Below are 27369 nucleotides of genomic sequence, written 5' to 3'. Positions count from 1 at the left end.
CTGAGCCCTGGGAGAGGCCCTCCCTCTCAACACCAGTTCTGAGAACCTGAGGAGACTGACAAAGGGCCAGGGGCTCTAGTTCCAGACTGAGTTGGGACAGATGAGCAGACCAGCGTGTAAATGTTGTGAAGGGTCAGGGAGAGTTCCTAGCCATAAAGGTTACAGGGATGACTTGGTTCTTTCCAAAGCTTGGCTCAGACCTGTGTCTCTGCGTCACTGCTGACTGCACAGGCTGGGGTCCTATCCCATGAGCTCTGGTAGGGTATTTGCAAGATGGACACCCTGTACTTCCCCTCTTTCTAACCCCTTCAGCTTCTTGGGCCTGCGTCATTGGATGTGCTCAGAGCATAGCTCAGCAGACCTCGTGGCTCTGAGCGTCTCTGAGAAACGAAGACTGGGGAGAGGGGGGGTAGGTGGGGGTGGCTGGGTGGGGCGTGGGGGTTTGCAAAATAGGAACACACTCATTTGCCATTTACCAGAGATCTTTTTCCTTTCTTTTAAAGCTGTTGTTTCCACAAGGGAAAACTTTTATTTGTGTATGAGTAAAATGTGCTCTCTTAATGAACTGAAAGCAGAATAGGATGAGAGATTTTTGTCCCGTGACAGAGAACAAAGAAGCAGCTCATGGGCTTTCAGCAGCCAGCGTTGTCACCCACCCCTGGGCCCCTAACCTTTCTCCCTGGCCTCTCCTCCCATCCCAGCAGAGCTGAGACCTGAGAAGGGCTGGCCACACGTCATCCCTGCTCCAGAGCGCTGGCTGGGAACACAGTTTTGGCGGGGCTGAGGCAGCTGGCCTGGCCTGCAGGAAACACCACACCCCTTCGCTGTGGAGCGCCTGGGAGGGCAGCAGCCTGAGGAGAGGTGGCAGGCGGGGGCAAGTGTGCTTTTAGGAAGGCTTGGAGGCTGTCATTTCTTGTTGGCTCTGACGACAGTGGAAAAAGAGAGATGGAGGGAGGGATTCAGAGTTAGTTTGACCCATTGGCGTCCTCCTTTCCCCGCCGAGCCAAGAAGTCTCCCCATCACCTCTGTTCTTGGAGTCAAAGCCTTGTTTTCTGGAAGACCTTGCCTTAGCCCTTGAGTCTCAGAGAGGACTTCTTTCTAGGTGGGAAGAAGCTTCATCGAGAGGACTCGCCAGGCTCCTTCCACCACCCTAGCTCTCGACACCTGTTCCCTCACTCCAGGAGGTGTGAACTGTCTCTGGACTTTCACTTTTGGGTTTTGGTTAGAGGGACAACAACCTTGGTTTTGGAGCATTGCCGGATCTGGGGTAGCTTATCAGCCATGTCTGTTGGCAAGTTTGATTGAGGTAGCTGGGGTTGGGGTTAGCCTTGTCTGTGGCATGTATTTTCACCTTGAGATAAACCTTAATGGCTAGAATTGCCTTTCCATCTGCCGTGCTTGGGTCCTGAGTCATTGCATCTGCTCCCCATCCCCAATCCAGGGGCCCTGGGAGAGGTCCTTCTAGTCCAGACAGAGGAGCCTTCTATGGGGAGAAGGTGGTGGTGGTCTCAGCCTCCATACTCATCGAGGAACGCCGGGTGTGCCGGCAGGAAGACCACTGGCGGAGCCGCTCCTGGCTGAGGCAGCCCAAGTCCTTGAAGAGCTTGAAGAGGTCGTTGCGGAACTTGACGCCGATGAACGCGTACAAGAAAGGGTTGACGCAGCAGCGGACGCAGGCCAGGCTGTAGGTGACATCGTAGGCAATGTTGAGCTGCTTGCTGAGCTCACAGCTGCCGCTGTTGGTGATATTGAAGTTGGCCACTGTCTGGGCCAGGACCACCCCATTGTAGGGCAGCTGGAAGGCAATGAAGACCACCACCACAGCGATGATCACCTTGATGGCCTTGTTGCGTTCGAAGTTGCGTGCCTGGAGCAGCGTGCGTATGATGACAAGGTAGCAGAAGCTCATGGCCACCAGGGGGATCAGAAAGCCTACCACCATCTGAGCTACCTGGATGGTGATCAGGGCCTCCACATGCTCGGTGATGAGAGAGCACCGCAGGGTTTGCTCACTGCTGCTCTTCTGGATGCCGCTGTACAGCAGCTCTGGGATGGAGAGCACCATGGCCAGCATCCAGATGCCCACACAGGAGAGCTTGCTGATGAGAAGGACGCGAGCACGGTGGCGGTGGGCCGAGACAGCCTGGACGATGGCAACATAGCGGTCGATACTGATGCAAAGAAGCAGGAGCATGCCGCTGAAGAAGCTTATCTTGTAGATGCCAAAGATGAGCTTGCAAACGTGGACACCGAAGGCCCAGGACTTGGCTGCGCTGTATGCCCAGAAGGGTAGGGTCAGGAGGAAGAGGATGTCTGCCACGGCCAGGTTGAGCAGGTAGGTATCAGTCATGGTCTTGAGCCTCTTGAAATAGATGTAGGTCAGCACGACCAGCCCGTTGCCCAGCAGGCCCAGGAAGCAAATGATGGAGTACATGATTGGGAGGAACCAGGCCTTAAAGTTCCGGACATCCTTCTTGAAGCACACAGACTCATACAGTGTGTAGTCCACCGTGGTGTTGTCGCCGATGTAATCGTCCGTGACCTCATCTTGGCACAGGCACACCTGAGGGGAAGGAAACAGAGGAATGCAATCCAGTTCAGCTAAGCAGCTCTAAATCTCACTGCCTTGGATTGCCCAGAGCAGCGGTTTCAAAGCATGGCTCCCATCAGGAGCAGCATCTATATCACCTGCAAACTCTTGGGCTCCACCTATGACCTACTGAACCCAAATCTCAGGGGGTGGGGCCCAGGAATCTGTTTTTCTAAGCTTTCCAAGTGATTCTTTGGTCTGAAACCAGTGCTTCTCAGACTTTAACATGCATATGAATTACCCGGGGATCTTGTGAAAATACATGTTCTGATTCAGTAGGCCAGGGTGGAGCTGGAGATTCTGCTTTTACGGTAAGTAGCAAGGGTCTTATTTTGCCAGCTCTGAGAGACTCGACCTTGTATGTGCTGACGGTGGACTGGAAATAGTCCGGGCTTTGGGGTCTAATGAGCCTTGAGCCAGTTAAACACACTTCATCTCTCTGAGGCTCGGTTTTCTCATCTGTGAGTTGAAGATGAACTATCTCCTTTACCTGGTTGTTGTGAGGTACCCAACCCAGGTTCTGGCACCATTTCATCTCCATGGAGGTTTTATTTTGCCTGCTAGAAAACCCAGGAGAGTGGGAACATGTGTCTTTCTTCTTGAGCCTCCTTTAGAACCTGGTAGAAAGAGCTTTCCAGGGGGCCTACAAAATGCCTTGGCTTTTGAGGGAAACTCCACCTTGGGATTAAGTTGAGGAGGGCCTGGGTTGTGAAGAGAGGAAGGCAAAAGCGCTGTTAAGAGGCCATGAAGCCCTGGTTTAGGGCAAGCTGCTGTGATCATGGGTGGTGAGCGTCTTGAAGACTTTTACAGATCCCTGGGGCCTGTGGCGCAGCTCCCGGCGCAGCAGGAGCTCAGGCCATGTGTGCTCTGAACTCCTTGGCTATTGTAGGAATGGGTGACGGGGCCATGGGGCCATCATCTGTGACTGAGGCCTCTTGGAGCCCCTGGAAGGAAGCACAGCTCTGTCTCCTTCTTTCCCTCTGTGCTCCTACCCTCCCCCACCTTTCTGCCTCTCTTCCGGCAGATCCCGATCAGCAGGGCTCAGCTGCTCAGGGCTTTTTTTAGCTTGTCTGCAGGGCAGAGTGAAGGTTCAGCAGCCTGCTGTGATTTTATCAATGAAGGAGGACACATGCGCCTCGGGCCTCTGTGCACAGCGACAGGGACTGCTGAGTTGCGCAGGGCTGGGAGCTGGGCTGCAAGACTGCCGCAGGAAACTCATGGTCCCTCTTCTGGGCAGCTCAGCTCAATGGATTTTCATACAACTGGGGAGCTAGAGAGACGTTAGAGATGAAGAAAGGGAGGCTCTTGAAGAAGTAATGTGGCTGGATGTGGCTCGCTCACGGTTACGCAGCCAGAAGTGGAACCCTGTATTCCTACTTCTCTGTATCCTGTCTTTGTCTTTCTCACTTCCAAATTCTGGAGTCATCACTGTTCTGCTTGGGGACAGGATGAAGATGACATAATGCCAGGAGTCTTTTCTTTGGGCATTGATTGCTACCTTAAGAAGAAAAGTCAGTGGCAACCCCTTTTCCCTCGTCCGGGCGTGATTGCAGCCTGGGAGTCCTGGGAGAGGCTGGCTGCCCTCTGCCACCCATGGTAAAGCCCGAGGCCTTGGGTCTGGAGTTCCTAATCATAAGGGTGTTTGGGGCCACCCTGGAGGCAGTGCGCCCAGCCTCTATGAAGAGTGCTCCCTATGACTCCGTCCTGCCTTCTCTTCCCCCTCATCATCCCTCTCCCTCGCCCCACGGGCCGCTAGGCTTGATGCCTCTGCAGCCCACAGCCCCACCACATCCTGCCCCATATGAGCCACCCCTATCCCCCCAAGTAAAGAGAAGAATGAGACACAGCTGTCCCTTCCAGCCTCCACTTCCGGCAACACAGCCCCTCCGGAGTCCTGGAAACAGGGGGGAAAGAGGGGAGGGAGTGGTGATGGGGAAGGGGACCCAGCCGCGGGCTGTAGCCCAAGCTCCGGGGGGCCTCTGGGATGGGGTTTTGGGAAGAGCGCCCAGCTTGAGGCCTGTCTCTGGCCAGAGCTCCTGGAAAGCTGCCCTTCTGGCCTCCAGACCTGGGGAAGAGCCAAATTCTGAAGCACTGCCTCTCCAGCTCTGGCCTCAGTCACTCCCCTCCCCCTCCAGGAACTTCCACCCGCAACAAATGGGGGAAAGTCGACTCTGTGAGTTTTAGTTTCTTCTAACTCTGGCGCTTGGTAGGGCAGATTTCCTGTCTCCATTTCTGGGACGGAGAAGCAGAACCTTGTACATTGGGGGCCTTTGCTCCTGCAGACTTCAGGCTCCTGCAAAGTATCTGTGCCGTCTACCCCCCTCCCCAGTATCTGGGCCCCATCCTTTTTTCCCTGCCCCACCGTGGGGCTCAGATGGGTCTCTTTATTTCACAAAAGGGAACCAGGGCTTGGAGGGGAGCCTTTGGCTGGCTGGAGGTTGAAGATGGGAGACAGATTTGGGGTGATAGGATAGTAACCAGGCCACCTGACCAAGGGTTCTTTTCTCAGCTCTCATATGAAGTTTTACACGTGTGGGTGTGTGCACATAGGTGCAAAACCCAGTAACCTCACAACCTTTGCTTTTTGCTGCTCCTCTCTCTCCAAGAACTCAGACAGAGCCCACGTTTCTGTCTCCTGGATGGAGATATTGGAAGTGGGGTGGGGAAGGTGGTGTTAACTTATTTTCCCTTATGTTTTAATTTAAATAGAGTAAAGGAAGTTCAGAGGACATCTGTGGCTTTCTAGGGTCACTCAGCAGATGGAAAGGGGCGGCCATCAGCTTAATGAATGGTGAATGGGTTTGTGTCTGGGTCTATTTCCTTCCAGCAAATGCCCAGCTCCTCCACCAGAACCTTGGGAAGGGGAGGGCTTGGGGAGGGGGGTGTGGAGGAGGGTACAGAGCTTCCCTTGGCAGGAGAACTCACCTGGAAAATGACAAGGAGAGCCACCACCAGCATGCTTTTCATTGGCTTCCCTGCAGGAGACAAGGTGAGAAAGTTATTGCTTGACAGGGACTGCTCTTGGTTATTAAAGAAAGCTGAGGAGACTGGAGACACTCTTGGGAACTTCCAACACAAGCTCCAGGTACCACGTTTGCCGAAACAGAACATCAGAACCAGATTGTGCCTTGGAGCACCTGGCCGGCCGCCCAGCCTCACTGCCCTCACCTCCTCCACTCCGAGGTCCTGGAAAAGAGCAGGATCAGAATGCAGGGCAGCCCCTCCCCGCTTCTTGGCTCTTCAGGGCCACTTCTGGAGTTGGAAAGTCCACCCTGGCCCACACCACCCCCCAAGGCTGATCTTCAACTGACCTTGACTCCTGGGTCTGAGTAGCCCCCTTCCATGTCAGGTTATGCAGGAAGCAAGGCACTGAGGTGGTGGGGATGGGGTGTGTGTGTGTGTGTGTGTGTGTGTTCTGCACTGCTCTGGTGTCAATAGCCATCGGGGAGCATTTTTTCTGCAACCAGGTGGGTGGACAGCCACACATGAAGCCTTGTGTCTCCTGAGGGAGGCCCGCTGAGGGAATAGGGTGATTTCACAGGGCTGGGTGGGGCAGTGAGGTTATCGGCTTCTCGAGGATGGGAGAGTGCTTTGGGGTTCCACCAGCCCCCCAACACGCCCTCATTCAACTGATGTTCATTCATCACTGACTGGTGGTTCGACTGGCCCATCCCTCAGCCTGCTTTTGAGGCTGGGACCTCTTCCCGTTTACCTGTGCAGGCTCAGAATGGAAGGGGTGCCTAGGAATTGTGTGCTGAGGAAGGAAGTGAATGAAGTGAATGAAGGAAGTGAATGAAGGAAGGAAGGAATGAATGCCCTGTTTGCCCTTCTTCCAAGGGAGGGAGCACCAAAGTGGCCTGAGGGGACACTGCCTTGTGGAAGGCATGAGGGATGGAGACCGTTCCCTGAGGTAACCACTGGCTTTTTGCTGCGCTGAAGTGTGTGTATGTTTTCTCTTCTTTCACTTGTTTCCGGCCCAGCGCCTGGGAGATGGGCGAGAGGGGAACCTGGTCTGCTCTGGGGAGGGACCTCGGCCAGCCTGCCCAGCAGGGTCAGAGCCTGGGTCCCTTCTGGAGGTCAGGAGGCCCTCCTGGGGTCTGAGCAGCAGGTTGAGGCCCCAGGTTAGCACAGCCCTGCTGTGCTGCGGACAGAGGATGGGTGCTTGGCTGCTCAGTTCTGCTTTGTGGCTGAGCTGGGGGCTGCACCAGGAACTTATTTCCTCGGAGGGCTGAGCAGGGAGAACAGTTCGCAGGGTTATTTAGGGTGAAGTCTTATCTCTCCTAAAAGTCTGGGAGCACCGTGAGGGCAGGAGCTGTGCCCTCTTCACCTCTGTAGCCGCCTCCCCATACCCTGACCCTCAGTTCCCAGCTGAGGCCTGGCCCACAGGAGGGTCAGTAACTGCAATGCTGCAAACGAATGTCAAGGCAGGACTTGCAGGCCCGTCGCACTTCCAGTCTCAGTAGCGACAGGGAAATGCTCCGGACTCTGCTTCAAGCCCCTTCTGGAGGCTGAAGGCCTCTGAGCTTGCCAAGAGGAAGCAGCGCGTTCCCAGGCATTGTGTCCTTGGCCACAGCACCACCTGCTGGAAATCCCGCCGCATAACATTCAATCACAGTTGTGCTGAAGGGGGACCACCTAAGGAGGGGGATTCTGGGTTTGGGGATTCCTGGGGGAAGGAGGAAGGGCATCATGCCACATAAATAAACAAATATTTTTCCTGACTCAAGGAAGTTATACTGCATGCTGCTGCTAGACACATCTTCCGGAAGCACAGCTCTGATGCCAGCACTCCTCCTAAATCCTTAGAAGCGTGCTCCCCAGCCCTAAGGAGGAAGCCCCTGATGCTTAGCATGGCAGTCAAGCCCTCCACTGTCTACAGGAACTGCCTTCCTGGCTGGATCTTCTGTTTCTGGGGACACGCACCCACTGCCCCATCGTCCTCAGCTTGCGCCCGAGTATTTGCCCCCGGGTGGGCATGGATCCTCGTGCAACATCGTAGCTCCCTTCTCTCGTCCCCTCTGCCTTGCTAAGTTACCCCATGAGCCCCTGAGCTTGAGTCCACATCTCCACCCTTAACCACACTCTCTTTAGGGTCCAACGCACCGCCCATCCTCCACTGACTCATCTTGGTGTCAGCGCTCGAGGTTTCTTTGTACACGTACAAGCCTTTCGGTTACTCTAGAGAAAGCCCGCTCTGACTGTTAGTGAGAACCGAGAAACCTCAAAGTTTTGATAAGTCACAACAGGTGAAACACGAGGAGCAGGAGCTGTGTTTCTGTTTTACTCCATCAGCCCCTGCTCCTGGGCTCGGTTCCAGTCCTTCGCCACTGGCTGGGGGAGGGGAGGCGGGTGGCTGGCGTGTGTACATGCGCGCGCGCACGTGTGTAGGTGACTTCTCATTCCAGGTACGTGGAAGATGGTGGATGAGCAGGGATCTCGTAGGACCAGAAGGGGCCGTTTTCAAGAACGGGAACTTAGGGGAACTCTGGTGTGTGGCAGAGGGCGCCCGGTCAGCGACCGTGAGTCAGATCATTTCTGTCTGTTACAGAGTCATAAAGCAACTGGCCTTGGGCAGCAGCTCGGTGGGACCAGCACAGTTGGGAATCTCAGGGGGTGGGGGTTGGTGGACTTAGGCGTGGGGTATTTTCTGAGTTCTTGAGTTTCTAGTAATGAACAAAATGAAAAGAAAATTCCCTAGAACTCCAACCTGAGCCCTTAGAAAGAGGAGCTTCCTTCTGGGCTGGGAGGACCAGATTGCTAGTTGACTGCTCCCCCTCAAGCCAGATCTTCCATCCCCACATTTTCCAGGCCCCCCAGGCCCCCCAGGGGTTCACGGCTGCACAGCAGCTGGCCCCAAAAGACACCCCAACCCTTTTCTTCTCTGGAATTCCTCACTGCCAACACGACTTTTCTCTTTTTGGGGGCCGAGGAGAGGGGGAGGGAAGAAGCAGCAAAGTGATACAGGATCTGGAGAGAAGGGGAGAGGCCTGGGGACCCTCTTTTAGACGACAGGCGGGGACGGATGACAGCTAGAGAATCTTACACTCTCTGCACGCCAACTGCTTTATCTAACAGCATAATCCATATTCACTGAGCTCTCACCACACACCAAACTGTTTCATCCTCGCAGAAGCCTATGAGGTGGTACTGCTGCTATCCCCACTCGGCAATAAGGAAACCGAAACACTTCAAGATTAGTAACTTTCCACCGGCCACACCACTGGCTTGTAGTGGAGCCGGGCTTTCAATCTGTTTGACTCCAGAAACCACACTCCTAACTGCTCTTCTATGTTGCCTCTTAGTCTTCATGTATCTCTCCCTTACAACATGCTGTGAGCTACCTGTTGTGATTTTCATTCTATATTCCAGAAAATAGAGGCCCAGAGAGGTTAAGCCACTTGCCTGGGGTCACACAGCTGCTAAGAGATGGATCTGAGGTTTGAATGGAAGTCTCACTACTGCATCACGCTACACTGTTGATGAGCCTGCTGTGTATCGGGACCTCAGTGGAGCATGAAGGGAACTGTCACTCTCTCACATCCCATTGGTCACTTAGTTCTGTTGCCTCTATCCCCTAACATCTCAGAGCTGGCCCCACCTCTGCCCTGATATAAGGCTTTGCTGCCTCTTTGCTGCCACAGAGCTCCTTCTGAAACACACCTAATTGAAAAATAAAAATTTGCTTCCTTTGACTCACCTAATTGAAAAAGAAAAATCCTCACTGGCTCCGCCTTGCTTTCAGGATAAAGCCCAAACTCCTGCGCAAAGCCACACAGTATCTTAAGGTTTGGCCCTGCCTGTCCCTCCCACCCCCACTTCTCCTTTCCTCCTTACCATGGCCAGCCTCTTTACACCCACCTCAACTTGCTTCTTTCTTCTCTACTAGCTTTTGTCAGAGCTGGCGCTCTGGGAGCCTGCAGGCTGAGCTCCCAGGATATTCTGCTTGGCTGCATGGAATTTTCAAAAAATTGCACCCACTGGTCTACTCTGCCCGCCTCCACTTACTAGATCTTATGTCCCTTCCCTCACTTAACCTTGTTGGTCACTGATGGCAATTGAGTTTGCTATCCCTGCTACTTCCTGGGCCCCTTGCTCCTCCTTGTCTGGTTTGATAACTCCTACACATGCTTCAAAACCCAACTTAAATGCCCCCGACTCATGTTCACTGTTCGTTTCTCTGAACTTCGCAATCACCTTGGCTTTGCCCGATCCACACTGTATCTTACTCTGTTGCAGTGGCTTATTGACGTGTGTACGTGCTTGAATTCCTCAATCAATGATAGTTGACTGAAAGAAAGTGCCAAGCAAAGAGGAGAGATTCTTCCAACGGCTCCCCTGGGCTGCAGCTTTCTCCTCCTCCCCAGCCAAGGTCCCCAAAGGCCTGGAGGGATGGCCCTGAATTCCTTCAGCACCCCTCTCTGCTGCCCCTTCGGGCTAAACTTCGAGTTGAGTCTGTCACAGATTCATTTTTCTTTTCTCTGCTTTGGAAAATTCTAGCTGAAGTCTTAGGCCCCATCTCTCGAAGGTGGGGAGGGCACCTCAGGGCTGCTCATTCAAATCATGAAAAAGACCAACTCAGCCCTGGTTCGACGTTTTCATTTTGTGTAACAGAAACTCTGCCCCCTCACTCACCTCTTGCTCCCTGACGGGCAGATGAAGAGAGAAAAAACAGATCCTTCGTGGCCCACCCGCCCGCCCAACGGCCCGGAGTCCGTTCTGAGCAAAGCTTCTCAGTGGCTTCCTTTCCTACCGGTATTTCAGGCTTGGCCGTTGGGGATCTCTCGAGTTGAGTGATACAGCAAGGACATCCCTTTCTCCTGGACCAATGGTTGCCCTCCTTCCCCTCATCAAAGCCCGTAAGGCTAGCATCCTCAAACCTAGGTCTGGGGGGGGTACCCTCGGTGGTGTGCTGGAGCTGGCTCTCACAGGCTCGTTGAGCCAGTGGTGTACATTTCTTTCTGTCTTTGTGCTCAGTCATTTCATGACTTGAAGTCGTCGTCTGAAGGCTTGAAATCAGCTATGGGGGGAGAATTTACACTCTGAAAATTGGCAAACACTACAAATCGGGGCCCTTCCCCCGTCCTGGGGAGCTGGTTTTCCAACATTTACCAGCACGCCACTGGGACCCTGCTTGGTTTCCTCCCAGAGGTCAAAAAGAGAGGCGGGAGTGGGGTCTGCATTCTGGGATGGTGGGCAGTGGGGGTGGATGTCTGAGGAGTGGGGCTGGAGAGCAGGCTGCTGGGAGGAGAGGAAGCTGGGAGAGATTTTAAAAATCTCAAATCACCTCAGAGTTCTTGATGGCATTCATTCATTCCACAAACATTTTCTGCTCACGCCCACAATGCACCTGGCACCGAGATGCAGGAATTAGAGCCTGCCTCGGAGAGTGCACAGTGGTGGGTGGCGGGGTGGTGGGGGGGCACTTTAACCCTTTCACAGCTGTTTGCTGGGTCCACCCGGGGTTCCGGGTGGGCGGGAAAGGCAGAGATAAGGCAAGAGGCTGTGGTGTGGTGGGGAGGGGTGTGAGGACAGCACAGGACGCGCCAGGGAACCTTCACTTTTTAAAGCCAACCCCTTGCGGCTTTGAGGCCGCCGCGGTGCTTTGCTTGCTGCTAAGAGCGAGCCATCCAGGAACCCGGCCTTCGTAGCCTCAGCAGCCTCTGACTCCACAGCTGAGATTTATAAATGGGGTGTTTGGGGCTGGATGAACCCCTCAGAGCCCCCTCAGGGTTTCTCGTGTACTCTTTCTAGTTAAGTCTGAGGTTAGAGCAGAGGGCGGGCTTTTTAAAGGGAAGAGTGAGACAGGGGGCTCTGCTGGAAGCCGGGGCTGTGACTTCTCCAGGCCAAATGCCCCTTGCTGTCCCATTTCATGTTGCTCATCCAGACTTTAACCTGCAAGAGGCAACAGCAAAGCTGGTGCGACGTGTGGCAGAGAGAAAACAACCGCAGCTTGCATTTGCATTGCCTAGAACCACCGGCACAATGCAGTCACCTTTAATTTCCTCTCCTCATAACCCCAAGAGAACAGAGATTCTAATCTCTATTGCACAGGGGAGAAAAGTGGGAATCAGAGAGGGAGTGGAGGGTCTGGAGCCCTTTGAGGAGAATGTCCCCGCGATGAAACAGGTCCCAGAAGGCCTCACCCATCACCCCAAGCTGAGACGAGAACAGGTGCTGTCCAGATCACCACTGAACCCAGCCCCGCCGCCTTCTTGGGTCCCTACTGTTCCAGAAGGACAGAACCTTGATGTCCTTGTCTTTCTTGGTACCAGTGGTTAGCCTCTTTACCTGGATCTGAAAGGGGCACCTTTTGTGCCTGGGAGAACAGGGTGGCATTCTCTGGGAGCATCTGCCGATGTCACCATACCAAAACCTGATTTCTCTAGATGCTCCCCCACGCCTTCCACCCCTGCCCCCTAGCCCCATTCCACAAAGTCAGTCTGGGTGTCAAAGTGATCCTGGGACTGTTCTTTCTCATACAGGGAGGCTCACTCACCCAGGTCCATGACACGCTTGGGACGGCTGAAACCACACAGGAAGGCTGCGCCGGGCCTCGCACTCCCCCTGTCTGGGGAGGAAGTGGTATGAGCCCCTTTTAAGTTGTGAGAGGAGCCACCCTCTTCCCTGCCCCTCCCACCTCTACTCCTCCCTCCAATCACCCGGGGCCCCTCCAGTGCCTTCTGGGACCAAGGAGAATGACAGGGTGACAGAAAGTGACAGCTCACTCACTGGTCACAGGATAATGAATCATTGGGTCATTTATGTTCAAAAAGCCCCCTGTGCAACCTGGCAGCGTCCAGACGTCAAGACGAGGGGCCCTGCTCAAGGCAGGGAAATAGGGCCATTTATTGATTCAACAAATGTTTATAGCCTGAAGACCCTGTGCGGGGGAGTCAGAGATGGGTCAGGGGTATATCCCCGTCCTTCCCCTGCTCTGCTCAGTGTCATAGGGGACTACTTTGCCCTCTGGCTTCTGGGCAAGTTTGGCCAATGGGAGGCACTGACAGGTGAGGGAAGGTAGAAGGGAAGGGATATGCCAGGATGTATGTTTTTAATTTTCTTTCCTCTTCTCTTCCTTTCCTCGTTTTTTTCTTAATGAACAGCTTTATTGAGATACAATTCACATATAAAATTTACCCTTTTAAAATGTACCAGTAAATGTTTTTTGTATATTCACAGCATTATGCAACCATCACCACAATCGATTTTAGAATATTTTTTGGTAGTAATTTAGAGGGGAGAGACAAAGGAAACTTCTCACCACCATGAGGCTGATGTCACTTCCTGGTAACATTTTTTATCACCTCCCCCCAGCAAACACCCTCATACTCATTAGCAATGACTCCCCATCTCCCCTTCATCCCACCCCCCACCCCTGGTAACCACAAATCTACTTTCTGTCTCTATAGATTGACCTATTCTGGACATTTCATGTACATAGAGTTATGTGATATGTGGCCTTTGTGTCTGGCTTCTTTCACTTAGCATAATGCTTTCAAGGTTCATCCATGTTATAGCATGTATCACTTCCTCATTCCTTTTTATGGCCTAATAATAATCCATTGTATGGATATATCACATTTTGGTTATCCATCATCAGTTAGACATTTGGGTTGTTTCCACTTTTTGGCTATTATGAATAATGCTGCTATGAACATTCGTGTACAAATTTTTGTGTGGACGGTACTCTTATTTCTCTTGAGTATATGCCTATAAGTGGAATGGCTGGGTCATGTGATAACCACATGTTTAACCTTCTGAGGAACTGTCAAACTGTTCTCCACGGTGGCCTCACCATTTTACATTCTCATCAGTAATGTATGAAGATTCACATCCTTGACAAAACTTTTTATTGTTTGTCTTTTTTATTCTAGCCATCTTAGTGGGTATGAAGTGGTGTCTTATTTTGGTTTTGATTTGCAATATCCTAATGACTAATGATATTAAGCACTTTTTCATGTGCTTATTGACATTTGTATATTTTCTTTAGAGAAATGTCTATTTAAATCCTTTGCCGTTTTTAAATTGGGTTATTTGTTTTTTATTGTTGAGTTATAAGAGTTCTTTATGTATTCTGGATACAAGTCCTTTATCAGATATCTGATTTGTAAATATTTTCTCCCATTCTGTGGGTTTTCTTTTCACTTTCTTGATGGTGTTCTTTGAAACACAAAACTTTAAAATTTTAAGGCCCGATTCATTTACTGTTCTTTTTCCACTTGTGCTTTTGGTGTCATATCTAAGAAACCATTGCCTAATTCAAGTTCACAAAGATTTATTCCTATCTTTTCTTCTAAGAGTTTTATAGTTTTTAGCTCTGACATTTAGCTTTGATTCATTTTGAGTTAATTTTGTATATCATGTTCTCTTCTGTTCTTAGTTTGCTGGATTTTATCAAATGCTTTTCTGTGTCCATTAAGACAACCTTGTTTTTTTGTCCTTTATTCTATTAAATATAGTATATTACATGGATTGATTTTTGTATGTTGAACCAACCTCGAACTCCTGGGGTAAATGACTTGGTTATGGTGTATAATATTTTTTTAATATGTTGCTGGATTTGGTGTGTTAATATTTTGTTGAGGATTTTTGCATCTGTTATATAATATAATATATTCTGTATAATAATAATATAATCTGTATAATAATATCCCTTATAATATAGTGTCTGTAGTTTTACTTTATTGTGATGTATTTGTGTGGCTTTGGTATCAGGGTAAGTCTAGTTGAAGATTTATCAATTTTGTTGATTTTTTAATGTACCAACTTTTGGTTTTACTGATTTTATCTACTTATTCCTATTTCTATTTCATTTATTTTCACTTTAGTCTTTATTATTTCCTTTCTTCTTCTTGAGTTATGTTTACTTTGCTCTTCTTTTTCTTTTTGTTTTTTTTAAAGATTTTATTTTTCCCTTTTCTCCCAAAGCCCCCCGGTACATAGTTGTGTATTTTCAGTTGTGGGTCCTTCTAGTTGCAGCATGTGGGATGCCGCCTAAGCATGGCCTGATGAGTGGTGCCATGTCTGCACCCAGGATTTGAACTGGCGAAACCCTGGGCCGCTGAAGCAGAGCATGTGAACTTAACCACTCGGTCATAGGGCTGGCCCCTGTTCTTCTTTTTCTGATTTCCTTGAGGTGAAGTCTTTGAGATCTTTCTTCTTTTTTTTCTAATATAGGTGTTTATAGCTATAAATTTCTCTCTAAGCACAGCTTTAGCTGCATCCCATAAGTTTTGATATGTTGTGTTTTCATTTTCATTAGTCTCAAAGTACTTTCTAACTTCCCTTGTGAGTTCTTCTTTGACCCATTGATTATTTAGCAGTGTATTGTTTAATTTCCACATATTTGTGAATTCTTCAAATTTTCCTCTGTTATTGATTGTGGGCAGAGAATGTACTTTGTATAATCTCAATTCTTTTGAATTTATTGAGATTTGTTTTATATCCTAACATATAGTGTACCCTGAGAATGTTACATGTGCATGTGAGAAGAATGTGTATTCTGCTGTTGGGTGAAGTATTCTGTAGATATCTGTTAGGTCCAGGTTGGTTCATAGTGTTGTTTAAGTCTTTTATTCCTTATTGATCTACTGCCTAGTTGTTGTGTCCATTATTGGCAGTAGGGCATTTAAGTCTCTGGCTATGATTGTTGAATTGTGTATTTCTCTTATTTCTCCCTTTAATTCTCTCAGTGTTTGCTTCACGTACTTTTGAGCTTTGTTGTTTAGGTTCATGTATGCTTATTTGTTATATCTTCTTGATGGATTGACCCTTTTATCATTATAAAATGTCCTTTGTCTCTAAACAACTTTGTCAAAGTCTATTTTATCTGATATTAGTATAGCCTTTCCAACTCCTCTTTGGGTACTGCTTGCATGGTATATTTTTTTCCATCACTAGGATGTTTCTCTTCTTTCTCTGCTTCCAGTGGCATCCCAGCCATGAATACATGTCTTTGATCTGAGTCCATCAGCCAGCCCCAACCTCTATGGTGCCAGAACCTGATGAGTAACTCCTATCTTGGCTCCACGTCCTGCCTTAGTTTCTGAGCTCTGGTAACCCCATCTTCTCCCTGGGTCCCTCCAGCTCCAGGGATGATGGCAACTTCTTGCTGTTATTAATCTCTGAGTGACCTCACCATCTCCTGTTTGACTTCTTACTTCTTCTGTCATCTATATAACTGGCTCCTTATGTTAAATTCCTTTTGTTTGAAATACCTAGAACGGGTCTTGTTTGCTTCAATGCTAACTGATACAAGGTGATTTCTGTCCCTAAGGAGTTTAGGGTAAAGAAGAAGTTAAGGTTAGATTACACCCTTGTTGCCTACAATTATGACCAAGACCAAGCATGACATGATGCTTTAGCTAAAACAAGGGAAGAAAATCCAAGATTGTATAGGGCTGATGACAGAGGAACAAGTAGATAGAATAGCTTTTCTTCTCCCAAGAATTATGAAGAACATTCAGTTAGGGTATAGTGCAGTGAGCCTAGCTCTTCACCAGCTCCCTGTATGATCTTGGGTGAGTTGCTTCCCCTCTCTGGACCTCTGTTTTCTCAAATGTAAGGTGAGGATATTGGACTGCCTAGGAGATTCCTAAGCTTTGGTATCTGAGACTCTGAAGTGTAGGACTTTCTTGTGGCCTCCTGCCCATTGTTTAACCACTGTCTGTTATTCCAAATTCCCCAAATGGAGGCATGAGAAGTCCTTGTGGAACTTTCCCTCCAGCTTCAAGGTTTCAGCTGCTCTAATCATTGGCATTTGGAGCCCACCTGCTTTTAGGGATATAGGCAATCTCTTTAACTAAGTGCAGAGGACTCTTAAGGGTTATGTCTGGGCAGGGTGTTGGTAAGGATGGGCAGGGCAACTTCAGTTTGGAACTATTCCAGAAACTTCCTCCTGGAGACTTTTTCTATGTGCCAGATGCTTCTGAGACAAAATGAGCTTAGAGGCAAAAGACCTGTGTTCCAAACTTGCCTCTGCTATAACTTACTATATGACCTTGGGCAAGTTAAATCCTCTCACTGGTTCTTGGATGCCCATCTGAAAAGTAATGGAATTGGACCACATAAGCTTCAAGTTCCCTTCTCAGGATAATCCTTGTTATCCTCAAGGATTTTCTTGGTTCTCCAGCTGGTATAGGTCCATATAGAAGGTCCCAGATCAGGAGTATCCACAGTGTTCAGGGCAGGACTGGTGAGCTTTGTGGTAGATGCACCATGTTGTTGGGGGGCACGGTTAAGGGCTGTTTCTGATTCTGATCCCTTTAGTAGCCTCAGCCTGATGCTTAAGTGGTGGTGCCCACCCAAGACCCCTTTTGTTCTCTCACAGTTCTTTCCAACCCCTCCAACTCTGGCTCCGACTTTGGCCTGCGAGCCTTCAGTTTCAGTTTCTTGGCAGGTCTCTGAGTGAGGCAATGGAGATTCCCTGTATCTCTCAACACTGATTGTGAGCTTTCCATCCACATGTTAGCATACAATTAGTGACTATTCACTGCAAATCCATCCTCTATGATAGGGACAGTATAGCAGGAACCCAGTATGATTTTGCAAATCCCATCCCATCCTTCAAGGCCCAGGCAGGCCCATTTTCATTGTCCTCCCTCCTCTGAACTCCCACAGCACTTGACTTTAGGGACACCCAAATTGACGTATACAGCAATGGCATGTACACTATTTTCTGTTCTGGAACAGACTTTATGCTTCTTGAAAATAAGATTGTGCTGTGTACTTTTTTGGTGGTCTTTACATTGCCTCAATCAGTTCTGTGATTTTAAAAACAGATTTTTTCTTAAGTGTAGTTTGGTGTAGTTCAATAATAGTTCGATAATGGATCCTGTGGGTGATATCTTATATCACAGAAGGTTCTGTCTCAGCCCACTTGTTAAGAGCATATATTCTATGCCTAACAAGAGAACTGAAGTCAGCTCCTCGAGACTGCTGCCTCTTTCTCTCTAGAGAATCTTAAAAGTAAAAGCAGGGATTCTAGAAGTGAAACCCCATATTGAGGCTCAGGGCCTTGTGAGAGTGGGCACCATCATGTTCAAGCTGTGCTGAGGATGTGGTTTGTTTTATAAGAGAAGGCAGACTCTCTGAGTTCATGTTGTCCAGTTGGAGTGCCATGGATACTCCAAAGTGTCCATACAAAGGTCATGTCCATAAGAGGCGTAAATTCATTGTGTCTGCTTATATCTGGGGCACCTTTGGACCACTTGGTCTTTGGTCTTCCAAAGATGGATCACCTTACATAAATGAAGGCTGTTCAACACTGAATACCTAAATAAATTACATAAATCTAAAAAATTAAATAAACATTTAATCGATTGGTGAAGTGACTTCAGCCTTTTCCTAAGATGCCACCACTCCCTTAACCTCTTTCTTGGGAATCCTTTTCTTCCTTTTAAATTTAATTTATTGGTAGCTGACTGCATATCCTGATCTCAGCAGCAGCTTGAATGGGACTAGCATCATGTCAGAGCAGAGAATACCTTGGTCCCAGGGAATGGAGCCTAGGATAATTGTTTTGCTTCTGTGGTGACTTCATTCATTCATTCAGTAAGTATTTGATGAGTACTTATGTGCCAGGCATGGTGCTGGCCTCTACAGATACAAAGATGAATCCTCATGGTTTCTGGTCTCGCTAAACTCACACGGAGCACGGTGGGTTTATCAGTCGGCTCTGGCTGCCGTAACAAAATACCGCAGGCTCAGTGGCTTAAACAACAGAAATTTATTTTACCACAGTTCTGGAGTCTGGAAGTCCCAAATCAAGGTCCGGCAGAGTCAGTCTCTCTTCTTGGCTTGCGGGTGGCTACTTTCTATGTCCTCACATGGCCTTCTCTCAGTGTGTGCCAGGCCAGAGAGAGAAAACAAGAAGGCGAGTTCTGTGATATCTTTTCTTATGAGGATGTTGACCTTCTTGGATCAGGGCCCCACTTTTATGACCTTATTTAACGTTAATTACTTCCTTAGAGGCCCCATCTCCAAATGTATCCACACTGGGGGTTAGGACTTCAACAGATGAATTTTAGGGGGCTCAAACACTCATTCCATAACAGTGGGGAGATGGAAAAATAAAGAGGCAATTACCCATAAGCAGTGAAAGTATAAAGACATACATGAAAAAGTATACACTAAATTCAGGATGGGAAAGGAAGAGGATGTAAATGCAGAGGATATCCAGGAGCTTAAACTGTGTTGGTAATGCTTTGTTTGTGGCGGACAAAGGTCTCATTGTATTATTCATAATATTTAAAAAATAATGGAAGACAAAATTATGGTACAATGTAGTAAGAGCTAACGGGGATGGTGGGCAAGCCCAAGATGACATAGTAGCACATAGGAGGGTAATCAGGAAGGCTATGGAAAAAATGGGGAATAGCATCTATGGGGAATAGCAATAACCCAGACAAAGGGAAGAGGGTAGTGGTGAGTGGTCAGTAGCAAGTGCCAAGGCCAGAAGTCTTGCCTGACAGAACTTGAACAGGTTGTTTACTTTCTCGGAATTGCTCAATTTGGGAGTTCAGGAGACAGAGAGAACCACACTGTGTAACTTGGCCTCCTTGTAGGGTAGACATGGCCTGTGGGCCAGGTTTCTGACCTTTGTTACCTGCTCTACGGATTGGCTGAGTTTGGCACATGTGATATCTTTTGCTTTTGCTGTGTCTTTGAAGTGAATCTCTCCCTGCTGCTGTGCATTGTGAGACAGATGGTGTGCAAAGCATTTCTCAGAGTTGACTGTTCCCCACTACTCTGCTTGTCCATTTGTCCTTCCGTCCATTCCCTTGTCAATCCATTCTTTCAGCATCTACCTACTGAGCACCTGCTCTGCCAGGTATTGGGCCAAACGCTAGGACTTGAAGGCCCAATAAGCCATGGTCAATTAATGACCAAAGAGCTTGTCAACTAATGGAAAATAATGTCTCCACATTTGTTTGGGGTTTCCATATTTCTAAGCACATTCTTATATCTTATCTCATTTAACTTTCAGCACTGCTCTGTTTGGTAGGTTTCAATTTTCTGATTGAGGAAACTGAGACTCAAAGAGAAGTGACTTGACCTTTGACTCCAAGCTAAGGGGCTTTTCCCACCATGTCAGGCTGACGCTAGGAATGACCTGAAGGGCTCAGACCATGGCTGTCCCCTCCCTGCCTGGAAAACATGCCCTCGGAGAAGACATCCTGTACCCTGCCTTGTTCTCTGAGAATGTGCGCACTGCCTTTGGGGAAGTCTTGCCCATGAACAAAGGTTTCTGAGAAGGAGCAAGGAGCAGGACTGGAAGAAACCTTCATAGTCATTCAGTCTAACCACCTACTGACGGCTTGGTGACCTAGAGGATAAAGAAAAACTTAGCCTACTGTAAACTCAGCCTCCTGTTGTAAGAAAGAACAGGGCATGTTTTGAACAGGGCGAGAAGGAGCAGAGACCTTCTCTAGAAGGTCTGGTCTGGAGAAACTCAATAGAAGGAAGCAGACCCAGAGTCCCCTGGAGGGAGTCAGATCTGCAGAAGCTCAGCCCTGCCTTTCTTGCAGATGGAGCCCTGGTCAAAGTACCAATTTCTTGGCTCTACCCAGAGTGTCCTATGGCTTCTAGTCCCTCTGAGCATGTAATTCAGTGGACAAAAGTCCAAGATCACACCTCTTACCCCTGCCCTCATCTCCAATCCCTGTTTTATTTCACTTGGAAACAATCTATTCCCATGTGAAGCCAAGGAGAGGGGGCCTCCACCACAGGCAGATTTGTCATGGATTTAGGGCCCCAGCCAGACAAGGACACTCCAAATTTGAGAAGGGTTCTGTGTTGAACTTACCTAGAATTTTGTAATCAGAAAATCTAAAAAAGCAGCTCTTAATTTCAGCATCTGTGTACATCTTGTGTTGGTTGGTCAGTATCAGGAATTATATTTGGAGAGAGGCTATAATCTTTTTAGGGTTTAGGGCCTTTTAAGGTGTTAATCAGGCCCTGGGCCACCAAGAGAGAGAGAAGCAACAAGTGTGAGGTGAGGGGTTGTCAGGCTGCAGGGAGGAAGGAGGTGGTGCTCCAGGAGGACGAAAAGAGAAGGAGGTCCTGGCAGAGGCTAGCAGGAGGTCTCAGGTCACCCTGACACCTGTTGCCACGGCCCGGTGGCAGTTTCCTGCCACTTGTCAGGACGAGTGTGCACAATGGGCTTGCCTTGACAAGAAGATGCTTCCTGTTTTGCTGCGTGGGTTCATTGTTGGGCATTGAGAGGAAGGCTTTATGGGTCTGTGTTTTCTATGTCACCAAGCTCCCTGAGGGAAGGGGTGAGGACAGGTGAGGATGGGGGTGTGAAGGAAGGGGAGAGGGAAAGCAGGGGAGCAGAATTCTCCCAGAATAGCTCAGCAAAACCTCATCCCATTCTAGTTTCAGCCAACCAGAGAGGGAGGGGCTGGCTGCACTGTTGTGCTGTCCCCAAACAGCACGAAGCCAGAGCCCCTGCGTGTGACTGAGGGTTGCCCAGAGTCCCCCGGGGCTCCTTTTGCCCCTCAGTGAGACCCAGTGTTGACTTCAATGGTGACCTTTATCCTGGCAAAATGGCAAGGGCGACCAGAAAGTTGGACTAAAATAGCCTCTGTCGTGAAAGCAGGGGTGGAACATGACGAGGTTGGTCTCATGGCAAGTGATGAGTGAGAATCCAGAGGGCTCGCTCCCCACCCCCAGACCAAGCCTACTACTGGGCCAATCCTGCGTATGTGACAAGTGAGTTTGTACGTTTTGCTTATTAGAAAACCCAGGTGTCTTTATGTTTGCCTAGCTCGAGACCACCTGTTACGGTAGAAAAGAGTGTGGGTTCCAGTCTCGGCTCAGCCAGCCAAGTTTCCAGGAGCACCCCCCCCACCTCTTGTTTCCTCATCTGGGGATTGAACCAGATGATCTTGGATGTCCTCTCTGGTCTCGTGTTTGGGGATTCCATTGATCATCTCCTGGACAGACTGCGGGGTTCAGAGAAGCTTGTGTTAAGCACATTTAGGAAATCCTAGCAGAGCTTTGGTCAGGAAGAAAAGACAGGAGGAGTTCTGAAACCATCCTGTTCCTTCCCACACAATCGTTTAAGGAGGGCTGGCTGCTTCATTGTCCTCTTGTGCCTTCTTCACGGCATTCAAAGCCCTTCTCACCCTGGCCCATTCACCAGCTCAGGCCTTAGTCTCTGACTCCCCACCTATGTACTCCAACCTTTCTGGCCCAACTTTGAGTTCCCTCCAAAACTGTGCATTTTCATTCTTCTGGGCTTTTCCACATGCTGTTCTCTCAGGCTAAGATGCCTATGGCTCCTTCTCCCCCTTTTAGACTCTAACTCATCATTTAAGACGCAGCTCCGAGAGCTCTCACCTCCTAAAGAATTTCTGACGCCTCCAGCCCACAGAAGGCTGCTCACACTGCTAAGACAGCATCTCTCAGTCTAATTTGTATTGTAGGCGTGTCTGCAATCTTTCTCCCTCCATCAGGTTAAAACTAAGGGCCGCCTTTCTTATTTCTTAGATGCTTAACACAGCACCCGGCATATTCTTGGTGCCCAACCAGTGGGTGTTAAATTAAAGCGAAGCATATTTCTGTTGATTTGACCCCAAACAGGCTCCATCTAGAGCTAATGAAATAGTGGCCTCTTTGGTACTGCTAGAGAGGAGCGGGGCAGAGGAGTGGAGCCTAATGGGGGATATCTCTAGTTATGTGCATGGCCACCTGTCCCTGCTCCTCAAAGATTAGTTTCAGCTTTGCCTTCTGAGTAAAGCTCATGGGGTCCCTGCTCTGGGGAAGCTTCCAGGCTGATAAGACAGGTCACCAATTTCAAGACTCTTACCTACTGTTTGAGGAAGGATGACAGCTAAGACTCATTCAGCACCTATTGCATGCCAGAGCCTGAATCACCTCATTTAATCTCACAACAACCCTGTGAGGTAAGCAGTGTGCTGCCCATTCTAAAGATGAAGAAACAGACTCAGAGAAGTTAAGGACGTTCCCAAAGGAGACTCACAGCCAGCCGCAGAGAGTGAGGAATGGAACTCCCTCGTCTATCCTCTTTCCCCTACACAACACTAGTTTGTAACCAGGAACTCAACTTCACAAGCACTGAAAGCCCCAAAGTCAAATGCCTCTGCTGCCCCCACACCAGCAAAGATGGAAGCCCCATGTAGCCCTGTGCCTGTACAGTGCTCACTTCTGAACCCATGTCTTATGAGTATGAGTGCTTCTGATTGGTCGAGAGTAGATCACATGCTCATATCTTAGCTGCAAGGGAGGCTGGGAGTTTGAGTCCTTGACCTCTACTTGGGGAGGCAGGACCATAACAAGGGCATTTCCTCCAGAAAGAAAGGCTATCTGTAAGACGAATGTGACAGGTGTGCACTACACTGACTTACTCTAAATGTCACACCAAAGGAAGATAATTTAGATGCTTTAACACATTCCTTTTTCAAGTCCTCCTCCTTTCTTAAATGAGGTTTGAAGAGACAATTTTTATTACATCATTTTTTTTTAAAGATTGGCACGTGGGCTAACAACTGTTGCCAATCTTTTTTTTTTCTTTTTTTTTTTTCTCCCAAAATCCCCCCAGTATACAGTTGTACATTCTAGTTGTGGGTCCCTCCAGTTGTGTCATGTGGGACGCCGCCTCAGTGTGGCCTAATGACTGGTGCCATGTCCGCGCCCAGGATCCACACTGGCAAAACCCTGGGCTGCTGAAGTGGAGCGTGTGAACTTAACCACTTGGCCATGGGACTGGCTGCCAATTACATCATTTTTCGAGATATAATTTACATACATGAAAATTCACCTATTTTAGTGTACAGTTCTAGGGGTTTTTACAAATGTGAACAGTTGTGTAACCACTAGCACAAACAAGACACACTATAGGACAGTTGCCTCCCAAAATCCCCTCACACCCTTTTGTAGTCAACCCCTTCCTCCACCCCCAGCCCCTGGGAACTACAGATCTGGTTTCTGTTTATAGTTTTTGGAGCAGACTTTTAAAGCAAAGAACAAACAGAGCCAAGGAGATTCTATGTGTAAATGTCAATGTATGCGTGCCAGAACCTCCCGCTCCTTGAGCCCTGTCCCAGGGGTGGGGAAAGACAAATACTGCAGATTGACTGAAATGGTCAAAAGCATCATTTCCTTTCAAATGTCAGGTTTAGGGCTCATGGCAGGTAGAAGGATGAGGTAACAGTTGTGGCTCCAGCTCACTGCGTGGATCCTGCTTAGAGTGATGGGCAAATAGTGCCTGCAACAAACGCAGTGCTGCCCTCAGATCCAGGTGGAGGGACACCCGTCTTCTTCTGACTGCACTCCTTTCTGTCAGGTGAAGGACGGGCCCACCACTGGTCTGTGTCTCTACTTCTGTCATGCTCTGGGACCCAGGACTCACAAACCCTAGGCTCAAGAGGTGGCCAAAGGCTGGCTATGGATTGGTGGTGTAGACGGAGCTTACTCCAGGCTGGGGAGTAGGAAGAGAAGGAGAGTGAGCTGCAGGCCTGGGCAGGGGGCTGGAGGGAAGCTCATCAGGGAATCTGAGAATTCTACACATAAACAGGGCCTCGTAGGTCATTATGAAAGATATTTTTCCTTACGGAAACATATTTTCAAAATAGAATATGGCCTATTTTATTTTTTAGTTAATTAATTAATTTTTTTGAGGAAGATTATCCCTGAGCTAACTGCTGTCAAACCCCCTCTTTTTTGCTGAGGAAGACTGGCCCTGAGCTAATATCCGTGCCCATCTTCCTCTACTTTATATGTGGGATGCCTACCACAGCATTGTGTGCCAAGCGGTGCCATGTCTGCACCCGGGATCTGAACCGGCAAACCCCGGGCCACTGAAGCGGAATGTGTGCACTTAACCACTGTGCTACCTGGCTGGCCCTGGCCTGTTTTATTTATTAGTTTATTAGCTCGATTTATAACATGAATACCTGGGCAGGCAGTATGTAGGCCTCTTTTGATTTGTTGGTCTCTCTTTTGGGGGAAAGAAAACTCTTCAGTTTCCAGAACCTTCTCTGATTGACCCTATTTTTGTTCCAAAGCTGAAAAGGGCAAGGTACAGGTAGCTGGGGCAGGGATATTGCAAACACTCAGGTAAAGAAGGTACATGGGAATTTGCTGTGGGAGCACAAGAGAGAACAGGAGAAGGGGAGGGTTCAACACGAAGAACTCTGGCTTTTGAGTTGGTTCTGGTTTCAAATCCAGGTCCCACTACTGATTGTTTGACTTTGACCGAGTCGCTCAGCTACCCAGAACCTCAGTTGCAATATCTGTGAAAATACCTCCGATAATGGGCTTTCTCCTGAGAGTCCCTGTGAGGATGAAATGAAGTGGAGTCAGCAAGGCACCTGGCCGAGAGCGGGTTCTCAGCCGGCTCATTCCCTTTCTCCCTCTCCTTCCTCCTGTCGGCTGAATCGCCCGAGCCCATTTTGGCATTTTGTAGATTTCTACAGCTGAGAAATCTAAAAATAAATTTGAATTATGGTGGGTTTAGTGCTGAGGTCTCTGGTAGGCACTTCTGTGTAAATAGCAGAAGTGAGAAAAAAAAAAGGCCATTTCATTTCTAGTATTTGAAACTCGAGTTAACCCCCATCGTGTGGGCGACTCAGTGGAGGGGCGGGAGTGGCAAGGGGGAAGGTTTGGTATTTTTTCTTTGTTGTTTTTGTTTTTATTCTGTGATGATGTCGGGGACTCTCCAGGGACATGTGTCACAGAGCTATACGGAGAAGGGGGAGGTGAGGGCAGGGAGGTGGGAAATTTGATTCTGTCCCTGACGTTATAGGGCAGAACAGCGGGGAGGAGGAGTGTCGGTCAGTGGATGGAAAAGGGGACCCCGCACTCAAAGGCCCCGTGGCCGTCATGCCCTTCCTACCTCCTGCTCCGAGTCACCGTTGGGTAAGTTCCTTAATTCACTTTTCAGTGAGCTTCTGAAGAAAGGCCATCTTTGGGGACTTGCCTTATTCCTGAAATGCTAGTAACGTCAGAGACTTGGTTTAAAGGGGGTGTGTGTGTTTGTGGGTCACAGATACTCACAAAAAGAGAAAGCAAGAGGCTGGCTAACTTGACCATGGGCCCACGTTGATGGGAGTCACAGGTTATTCTTATTCTCTTTATTGTTATTTTTAACAAAATGCTTTCCCATCCCTCAAATCTGATTTTCGCTATTCCTATAATCTATGTTTTATAGGCTCAGTAAGATGAAGTAAATTTCCCCACGGTCCTATGTGGGACAGCCAGGACTTGAGCTGCCCCCTTCTTTATACGGGACTGGCATTGGCCATCCTAAGAATGATGTGTAACTTGGGCTCAGGTCTTGAGGCCTGGGGAATCCATCACCCCGACTTTTGCCCCATGGTCTTGACTTCTGTAACTCTTTCTTTTTTAATGGACATAAGGACATTGTATGTCAATGTAGTTTTTTTTTAAAAAGGAGTGAATAATCCAAATAGAAACATACCATACCATGTTTGGGATTTGCATTGATCTAGAAGTCTCTGAAGGTGATTTTATGGAGAATACAACCAAGTTGTCTCCTGTTTCCACTACAGAGAACCAGAGGGAAGGGATTTAAGCAGTAATAAGAAGCTGTGGGATAGATCTGAGGGGAGAGCTTCCTGACTGTAGGGGGTTGATGAGTGTAGGAGCCACTGGTGGATAGAAGTGACACTTTTCCTGTGCCCTGAACCTCCAGCACCTTGCCGTTTGCCAGTGCCTGCTCTCATCCTTCTCGAGCCAGCTCAAACGCTCCCAGCATTGCCGTGAAGAACCACGGGTTTTCCCTCCCTCTCTGTGGTGTGACTCTGGTACTTCTTCGCACCTGTGTTGTTCTCCCTGACTTAAAGCCAAGCCCTTGAACTCCTCCCTTCCCTGAGTTCTCAGAGGGCAGGGAGGCGCTCCATTCATCTTCGTCAAACCAGTACCTAAGGCAGCACCTGGCGCACAGTCAGTGCTCATTGAAGGTGCACTGAACTTCACAATGATGAGGTGCCTGTTGGTGGTGGTGGGTTTTTTTTAAACCTTGTTAAATTTGATAAGGTCAATCCCCAATGCCAGCATGCATAAAAACAGGTGCTCTCATGCGCTGTTGGTAGGAATGTAAACTGGTTCAACTCTTCTGGAGAGTAATTTGAATTGCTTAGAATTTTGTATGCCTTTTGACCTAATTATTTTCTTTTGTTTTCTCTGCCCCCTCCCCTCCTCTTCCCTCTTCTCTTCTCCCAAAGGGTTGGTGAACAGCTTTTCATAAAGATATTGCTATTGTTATATTCATAGCAATGTTTTTTAAAACAATAGCAAAAATGGGGTCAATATTAGTATGGATTTGGATAAATTGTGGTTTATGTATGAAAGACTACCATGCAGGCATTACAATTGATGGTAGCATGTGAATATTCTTTAACCAAAGAAGCAAAGTGACCAAAGCCGGTTACAAAATAGGCAGCATAGTATGATCCCAGTTTTGAAGAAAACATAAGGAAGTATCCTGGAGAAAATCTTTGGAAGGATTTACACCCGAGCCTTTTAACTCCTTACTTGGGTGGTGGGATTTTAGGGGCTTTTAAATTTCTTCTTTTTATTTCTCTGAATCTTCTCAATTGTCTACAATGAATGCATTACGTTTAGAACGTGGAAAAACATTTTCAATGTCTTGACTTGATTCTCTAAGTAAACTACTTGGTCCTCAAATTCTGAAAACTGTAGAAACCATATCAAAATGCAGGAAGTTGGTGTTGGAAGAGCTATTGGAAGGCCTTTGGGCCAGAGGTTCTCAAATTTAGCTGCACATTAGA

General features: G+C 48.5%; 2 protein-coding genes across 6 annotated transcripts in view; one reads left to right on the top strand and one right to left on the bottom strand.

Moving 5' to 3' along the window:
* Positions 1-484: 484 nt before the first annotated feature.
* CCR7 (C-C motif chemokine receptor 7) lies at positions 485-12170 on the bottom strand. Its single transcript, XM_008518929.2, has 3 exons — positions 12087-12170; positions 5516-5565; positions 485-2563 (listed from the first exon to the last, which is right to left on the bottom strand). Exons 1-3 carry the CDS (start codon positions 12094-12096, stop codon positions 1484-1486), a joined length of 1140 nt encoding a protein of 379 aa, XP_008517151.1. The 5' UTR covers positions 12097-12170; the 3' UTR covers positions 485-1483.
* LOC103550182 (uncharacterized) overlaps positions 6616-27369 on the top strand; it is a 30590-nt gene continuing 9836 nt past the window's right edge. For 3 of the 5 annotated variants that reach the window (XM_070562022.1, XM_070562021.1, XM_070562020.1), the window contains exons 1-3: positions 6616-8109; positions 12073-12172; positions 25362-25474. In XM_070562022.1, the coding sequence (XP_070418123.1) occupies positions 7957-8109; positions 12073-12172; positions 25362-25474 (366 nt within the window). In that variant the 5' untranslated portion in view covers positions 6616-7956. Of the gene's footprint in view, positions 8110-10324; positions 10447-12072; positions 12173-25129; positions 25217-25361; positions 25475-27369 lie in introns of those variants that run through there. The other 2 variants (XR_011523363.1, XR_544703.2) reach the window with 2 other exon arrangements.

Source organism: Equus przewalskii, chromosome 10, assembly GCF_037783145.1.
Source record: "Equus przewalskii isolate Varuska chromosome 10, EquPr2, whole genome shotgun sequence".
NCBI lineage: Eukaryota > Metazoa > Chordata > Mammalia > Perissodactyla > Equidae > Equus > Equus przewalskii.
Note: the sequence above shows the minus strand (reverse complement) of the source record. Positions and strands in the feature narration are given on the sequence as shown.

Excerpts from the sequence above, each read along its gene's own strand:
- CCR7 (XM_008518929.2), bottom strand. Across the intron at positions 2,564-5,515 it reads CTCTCCTTGTCATTTTCCAG|GTGTGCCTGTGCCAAGATGA; the intron begins GTGAGTTCTCCT and ends CCTTCCCCTCAG.